The sequence below is a fragment of the Choloepus didactylus genome, chromosome 1 (assembly GCF_015220235.1).
Source record: "Choloepus didactylus isolate mChoDid1 chromosome 1, mChoDid1.pri, whole genome shotgun sequence".
Classification (NCBI taxonomy): domain Eukaryota; kingdom Metazoa; phylum Chordata; class Mammalia; order Pilosa; family Megalonychidae; genus Choloepus; species Choloepus didactylus.
Window position 1 is genome coordinate 4,647,890 of NC_051307.1, and position 7,895 is coordinate 4,655,784.

Here is a 7,895-nt window from a genome sequence, read left to right on the forward strand (position 1 = left end):
CTCCTCTGCAAAACGTCACTCACAGCTGCACTGAGTTCCTTCTCTTTGAGTCAGCTCATTTATATGGCTCCACTGATCAAGGCCCACCCTGAACGGGTGGGGCCATGCCTCCATGGGAACATCTCATCAGAGTCATCACCCACAGCTGGGTGGGGCACATTCCAAGCAAATCTAATCAGCACCAAAACGTCTGCCCCACAAGACTACATCAAAGATAATGGTGTTTGGGGGACACAATATATTCAAACTGACACACCTTCTTTTTCGGTTTTCACCAAAACCCCTGGGAAATAGATTTGACAGATCTACTCGGGTCAGCTGTCCTCCCGGAGCCAATCGCTGCAGCAGGGGACGGGGGCCCTGCGGGCGGAGCTGGCCGGAGCTGGGTGGACTGGAAGCGGGGCGGGGTGGCCCCCGAGGGACAGGCACGCTGCTCCCGGGAGGAGGGACAGGGTGAGCCGGGCAGGCAAGGGGCGCGTGACTCTGTCTTCTCAGCCTGTCCGTCTCTGTTCATCCCAGGAGGGGATGAGTCCGTGGAGGAGGCCCCGGCCCCGGCGGACGTCTGGGAGGGCGAGAACGAGCTGAAGCCCGGGGACGAGGAGGGTGACCTCGCCAGGGATGAGGGCCGCGAGTTCGGCCGGGAGGACTTCCGCTACGACAACGTGGACCGGGGTGAGGACCCTGCGCCTGGCTGGTGGGGCCTCGCGGTGCGGGGCGAGACCCCCTGCGAGGCAGAGCCCGGGGCGGGACCCGGGATGCAGGGTTTTGTGGGACCCCCGCGGGCTCTCACGTGACTCCCTCTAAGGACCCCCGCCCCTCTGCCTGCGCGGCAGCCCTGGGCTGAAGCTGTGTGTCCTCCGACACCCCAGGGCTCTTCAGTCTCCATTTTACCCAGAGACCAGGCCTGGGGCTGAGGAGGCCCCAGAGAGATCAGCGCTTTGCTTTATTTTCTTACATTGTTTTGCCGTGGCCAAGGCACAGCGGTGCGGTTAAGGGCCGACGGGGTCAGGAACTGGCTCTTTTAAAAGAAGGGGGTTCCAGTGTGCCATTAACCTAGAAGCTTCCCCGTGGGCCACGGAGCCGGGATTGGCCCTCAGGTCTGCTCAGGTCTTTAAAGGTCTCTGCCGGAGATCTCGAAGTAGGGCTCAGGTGCAGGGCTGGGAGGGAGGGCTGAGAGGGAGGGCTCCCCTCTTTTAACTCAGGATCTTATCTGATTGGAAGCTGCTACCATGGTCGGGAGGGGAAGGGTGGTCTGGGAACAGGCTGGGGTGTGAGTCCATCTGCTCCCACTCCAGCTGGGTGGGTAGGTGGTCCCTGAGCTAGGTGGTCCCTAAGCCAGATGGTCCCTAGGCCAGGTGGTCCCTGGGTGGGTGGTCCCTGGGTGGGTGGTCTTTGGGTAGGCAGTTCCTGGGTGGGTGGTCCCTGGGTGGGTGGCCCCTGGGTAGGTGGTCTCTGGGTGGGTGGTCTTTGGGTGGGTGGTCTTTGGGTAGGCAGTTCCTGGGTAGGTGGCCCCTGGGCAGGTGGCCCTGGGTGGGTGGACCCTGGGTGGGTGGTCCCTGGGTGGGTGCCTACCATGCCTGGTGTCTCGTTCGATTTCACTTGTCTTGGTTATAAATTAAGAGCAAACAGACCTCCCCGTCTTCTGAAAGGATTACCCAGGATGTTGAAACCATGTAAACGGTTGCCTGTGTAAGTGCTTTAGACACACACGGATGGAGACTGTCTCCAGCAGTGCTCACCCTCAGCACACAGGCCCCTCGGCGGTGCGGTGTGGTGGTTGCGGGGTGGGGGCTCTGGCTCTGCGAGGCAGTGGCTGCGTGGCCTCTCCGCCCTCTGCTCCCCTCCTCTGCCTCGCGTGGGTCGTACTAACCGTCTTCGGTACATGCCCGCAGGAGGCTGGTGAATCACCGTCCTGGCCTCTGGTGATCTCCCCGGAGACTCCGAGCACCTTCTAGGGGCCGTGTGCTGGGTCCCCTGGGAGTGGACCTCAAGGGCCTGATGGGGCCGTGAGCAGGGACCTCCACGATTTTACACATATTTTAGGGGTGCATCCAGGAGGGGAGCTTGACTCAGTGGGGACGGATCAGGAAACGCTGCCGTCTCAGTTTCCGGGCCCGTAAGACAAATGTGGCATGGTGGGCTGACTTCACTACAGGAATTCACTGGCTCACGGTTTCAGAGGCTGGAAGGCGTGCTTCCTCGTGCCTCCTTGGGGAAGCATTGCTCTACTGCAATCTTGGGGTTCCTTGGCCACACCTCAACTAAAAATAGCATCTTCAAAAGGTCCTAACTACAGTGGTTCCCACCCACAGGACTGGATTAAGGTTAAGGACCTGTTTTTTTCTCTGGGGTACAAAACTCAATCTTCCACAGTTTCTACGAGGGGGTAACTCAAGGTGAGGGGAGAGGGGTGAGATGGGCAAGGAATGGATGAAACCAGGAGGGGAATTCCCAGCTGAGAGCAGAGGGTGGGGAGCAGGGAAGGGGTGACCCCAAGCACCGCCAGCTGGGTTCCTTCCTGGGGGGTTTGGACTTGGCCCCAGGTGCAGGGGGGTGGGTGCCACCGCAGGACCAGGCTTGCCCTCGGAGCTCCTGGGGGATGGGGAGGCTGGGTACACCGAGTCGGCGAGGCAGGAGGCAAGGGCTGCCCTGGGAGGGGGCTTCACCTGCCAGAAACTGGTGTGGGAGCAGGAGGAGGAGGAGGCAGGCGCAGGCAACAGCGAGAGGGCAGAGGGCAGGACCCGCTGGCCTCGGCCTGGAGGAGTGGCAGCTGAACACGGGACGTGGCCCCTCAGGGGACATCCAGCAATGTCTGAGCCTCAGGGCGGGGTTGGGAGAGGCCGAGGATGCTGCAGACCCCCCCGCAATGCCCAGGACAGCCTGAGACCAAAGGGTTAACTGGCCCCACGTGTCAGCCGCACGGAGATGCCAAACCCTGCCTTACATGAATTAACTTTTAAAAAGTGGGCTTTGTGGGCAAGCCTTTTATCGACATAATCAAAACTCAGGATTTATTTGTCATGATTTCCATGTTAGGTCTGAGGGTCACCCTACCAGTGAGAGTTACAGACTTTATGTAATAAAAAATAATTACAGATATCCTGAAACATTTAACTCTAGTATCTTCTAAGAATGTAGCAAATTCCTGCTTGCCTTTTTTTTTTCTTTCTAACATCTTTATTGAGGTGAAATTTACATACCATAAAAGTCACTCATTTTAGGTATACAATTCAGTGATATTTAGTAAATTTACAGTTGTGCAATCATCACCACAATCTAATTTTAGAACATTTCTGACACCCACAAAAGATCCTTGTGACCATTTGCAGTCACTTATCTGTGACCTTTTTTTTAATTAAACTCAGTTTTATTGAAATATATTCACATACCATACAATCATCTATATCATACAATCAACTGTTCACAGTACAATCATATAGCTATGAATTCATCACCCCAATCTATTTTTGAACATTTTCCTTATATCAGAAAGAATAAGAAGAATAAAAAATAGAAGTAAAAAAGAACACCCATATCATCCCCCCATCCCACTGTATTTTTCATTTAATTTTTGTCCCTATTTTTCTACTCTTTCATCTACACACTGGATAAAGGGAGTGCAATCCACAAGGTTTTCACAATCACACTGTCACCCCTTGTAAGCTACATTGTTATACAATCGTCTTCAAGAGTCAAGGCTACTGGGTTGGGGTTTGATGGTTTCAAGTATTTATGTATGGCTATTTCACTGCACTAAAACCTAAAAAGTGTTATCTATATAGTACATAAGAATGCCCACCAGAGTGGCCTCTCGACTCCATTTGGAATCTCTCAGCCACTGAAACTTTATTTTGTTTCATTTCACATCCTCCTTTTGGACAAGAAGATGTTCTCAATCCCATGATGCCAGGTCCAGATCCATCCCCGGGAGTCATATCCTGTGTTGCCAGAGAGATTTACACCCCTGGGAGTCAAGTCCCCCATAGGGGGGAGGGCAGTGAGTTCACCTGCCGAGGTGGCCTAGCTGGAGAGAGAGGGCCACATCTGAGCAACAAAGAGGCACTCAGGGGGAGACTCTTAGGCACAATTATTAGCAGGTTTAGCCTCTCCTTTACAGTAACAAGCTTCATAAGGGCAAGTCCTGTGATAGAGGGCTCAGCACATCAAACCACCAGTCCTCAATGTTTGTGAGAACATCACCTGCTTGCCTTTTTCATACAGGAGCCAAACAATGACCTATTTCATCCAGAAAGCTGGTTGTGTTTGGACGTTGTATGCAGGTGTGAGATAATTATTGACTCATTCTCACATGAATATTCTCTTCTTAACATTTACTTTGAATGTATGTGTTTATGTGTTTTTTGCTTCATTACTAGTACTAAAAGGAAAACCATAAAAGTCTGTATAAGATAAAGTGTAACATTCCATTTTGCCTGATAGATGCTTAATATTTATAATACTGTCTATTGCAAAAAAAAAATCGGTTAGCTATCAAAGAATTTCAAAGTAGAAAAAAGATAATTTGAAGTATACTCATATTTCCCTTTTCTTCACAGGAAATGTTAGTTTTGAAGAAGAAGAAACTAGACAATCAGATATGCCAGAGTAAGGTGAAGCGAGCCAGAAGAATTGTCTCCTCAGAATGCTTCTGCTAGTTGAAGTAGTTAATACTTATTAGTTGTTAATCCTTTCTTAGTTGTTTGTTAAATTTGTTGACAATTGCAAATAAATCATTTCATTATCCTTTGTTCATGAAATAACCTCTTCTTCAAATTCTTTAAACTGAAAGTAGGTTATTTTACATTTTTTTTTTTAGTGATAAAGAAAACTGTCAAAACTCTAATGTAAGTAGACTTCTGGCCAAGGTGATAGAAAAATTATGTATGAAGAGTCCTCTCTCAAGTTTCCCTCAAGAAAGCCAGGAAAATAACTAGAAAATGAGAATTATTGTGTGTGACTCTCATAAATACAATGTAGTAAAAGTAATAAATGTACCTGAGGCTCCAGTGGAGTTCCCACTGCCCCCCTGGAAGGTGGTGGAACGGGCCACACCCTGTTAGAGCGTGTCCACTTGGCGGGTCTGAGGTGGGGGGTCCCCCACAGAGGGGCGGGGGGCAAGGCCACCACCTGTGGTCCTCACTTCTCAGGTTCCTTAGAGGGCTGGAGGTTGGCATCTGGACCGCGTTCTAATTTCTCTGGTGTTGGCTCTTACCAGGCCCCTCCTTTCCCTTCCCCCGTTACCTCACGACCTCCCCGGGAGTCCCTGCGTCCCATCCTGCCCTGCTCCAATGCACCCATCTTCTCCGGTCCCCAGAGCTACTCAAGGGGCAAGTGCCCTCAGTTCACCCCCAAAACGTCCTGTATACTGGGGTTGCCCAACGCAAGCTCATGCTTTGCCACTGATCGTTAGGTCATTAAGCATGGGTCTCTAAGAACAATAGAACATTATCAGTGCGATATCCAGGCCCCTTTAAGAAAAAAACGTATAGCATCATGAAAAAATTAGACGTAAGCAAATTCCTATTTAGAAATGTAAAAAAATTTACAAACTTTAAAAAGTTGACAAACCCACCAACCACACATCATCTACAAAACTAATGATATTATTAGTTGCCTAACAGAGCTAGCAATTATTTTTGCCAGCATGCTCTTTGATTCCCCCTTCATATGACAATAATTGTGTAATAGATTCTATGGGGAGATTAGTGAGATAAGGACAGTTGTTCCTTTAGTGTGGTTTATGAATGTTTGAGAGCTGTGAGGAATAAAAGTTGTCTTCACACATGGACATACTTGATGTTCACAAAACTTCTATAAAACTGTGTCCTGCGGATGGGCGATCTGATAAATTCTATTTCTGCTGCATCACTATGTTCCTGGCAGGAGAGAATGTATTTTGATTAGGCATCAGTGAGTAACCTTTCTTACAATTTTATACATCTGATGAAGGGACTCATTTTCCAAAGATGAGCTTCTAGCTCTGTTCACTTCAGACTTCGTTTCTGATCCATGCTGCAGGACAAGTTCAGTTGCAATTCGATCTTTGACCCTGCCTCTATATGCCACAACACCGGGTAAGTTAGCAAAACGGGTGGTGGGAGCATTTCTGGAAGCCATTCCTACTCTACAACAGCTAGCAGCAACTAAACTATACACAGAAGTTACTGCAAAGCACACAAATGTATTCTACCAAACCCAAACAACTAAATCGATGCCTAAGTCAACTTACTCAATTGCTCCCTTACACAGATTCTGGAAATGCTCACGAGTGATCTAATGCCACCCAACACAGGGCGACAGGTGGCTGAACAAGAGAGGAGAGACAGAGGACTTACATGCTCAAGGTTAAAATACTGCGCTTTTGCAATACATACAAAAACACGTGATCGTGTGAACACACTAGCAGGCTCAGAAGGGGCAAGTGGGGGGCTCTGAAACTTACGGGTTTATCTCCATGGTAGACCCCTCTGCCCTTCAGATTCTTTATTTTAGTAAAGTCCCCTTTACATACACTGGTTTTCATGGGACTGAGTCTGTAGAGCCCAGAGAACATCTCACCTTCTGGATTTGTCAGGGTTCTGTATTGTTCCTGTATTCCCCAGATGTCTTATAAACTTGAAGTTATCTCTAAAGGTTTCATAGATTCGAGGAAAATGTTTTAGCTAGAATCCACCATTTGTGGTGTTATGTACTTCCTATTTCATTGCCTCAAAAAGCGCAGGCTGTCTGGTTGACCCGCTGTTAGCAGGAGCCCCTGGGTGTGCGTGTGTCAGGCTGTGGTTGGAGAGCAGTGTGAACCGGGTTGCTTTGGCACCATCAGTGTCCAGTTCCCCATCAGCCATTTATCAAACAGTCTCAAGACCAGGAGATAATCCTTGTCTGAATCAGTTTCATGATTGTACTAATGACCTGGGGTACCTTAACGACTGACCACAGACCGGGAGGTTGAAAACAACAGAACCCGGTTCTCTCACTGTTCTGGGGCCAGGAGTGCCCGAGCAGGGTGTCGGGTCGCTGTGCCCTCTGGAGGCTCTGAAACGGTTAGCGGCTCTCCTCCTGAAGCTTCTGGTGGCTGCGAGATTCCTTCCACATGGCTCCACCCTCCTCCTGCCTCTCACTCAGAAGGATACTCATGACTGGATTTACAGCCTATTTGGACAATCTGGGATCATCTCTTCATCTCAATAACCTTTATTTAATCACATCTTCAAAGACCCTTTTTTTCCAAATAAAGTCACATTTACAGGTGCCAGTGTTTAGGACCTGATATCTTTGGAACCACCACTCAACCTACTACAGCTATGGTTTGGGAAATGATGTTTCTCTAATTCTGTCATTCTTTATTTGGTTCCCATGGAAAACACTTCCTCTTGGAAAGACAGGACAAAAGCTTAATTCCTTCCCTTGAATTATCAATTTTAAAAAGTAGACACTGGTTTAATAGATGCTTCAAATGGTAGAAAATTAGTTTCTTCTAGATCTCTCTTTTTTGGATGACATCATGGCCTTATGGGTTTTCATTGATTCAACGTATTTCAATCCACTATGATCCTCAGTCTTTATAAAGCTCATTCTGACACACCTTTGTCCAGTGGTAGCTTCCTCATTTGAGCTTCTTGCCTTTTTGGAAATATCCCATTAGTCTTTGAAAACTTTCTCACCTTTTTTTTTAAACAATATTTTTGAGGGTTTTGGAACTCTTTATTTTATTTTATTTTATTTTATTTTGTTAATTTTTAATTCATTTATTCAGGTTTTCAACAATTATCTCTTTTTTTTTTAATCTTCATTTTATTGAGATATATTCACATACCACGCAGTCATACAAAACAAATGTACATTTGATTGTTCACAGTACGATTACATAGTTGTACATTCATCACCTAAATCAATCC

General features: G+C 48.0%; 1 protein-coding gene across 3 annotated transcripts in view; it reads left to right on the top strand.

Moving 5' to 3' along the window:
• RSPH1 (radial spoke head component 1) overlaps positions 1-4,757 on the top strand; it is a 38,170-nt gene extending 33,413 nt beyond the window's left edge. For all 3 annotated transcript variants that reach the window (XM_037831308.1, XM_037831301.1, XM_037831318.1), the window contains 2 exons: positions 520-672; positions 4,557-4,757. In XM_037831308.1, the coding sequence (XP_037687236.1) occupies positions 520-672; positions 4,557-4,609 (206 nt within the window). In that variant the 3' untranslated portion in view covers positions 4,610-4,757. The remainder of the gene's footprint in view (positions 1-519; positions 673-4,556) is intronic.
• Positions 4,758-7,895: the final 3,138 nt, after the last annotated feature.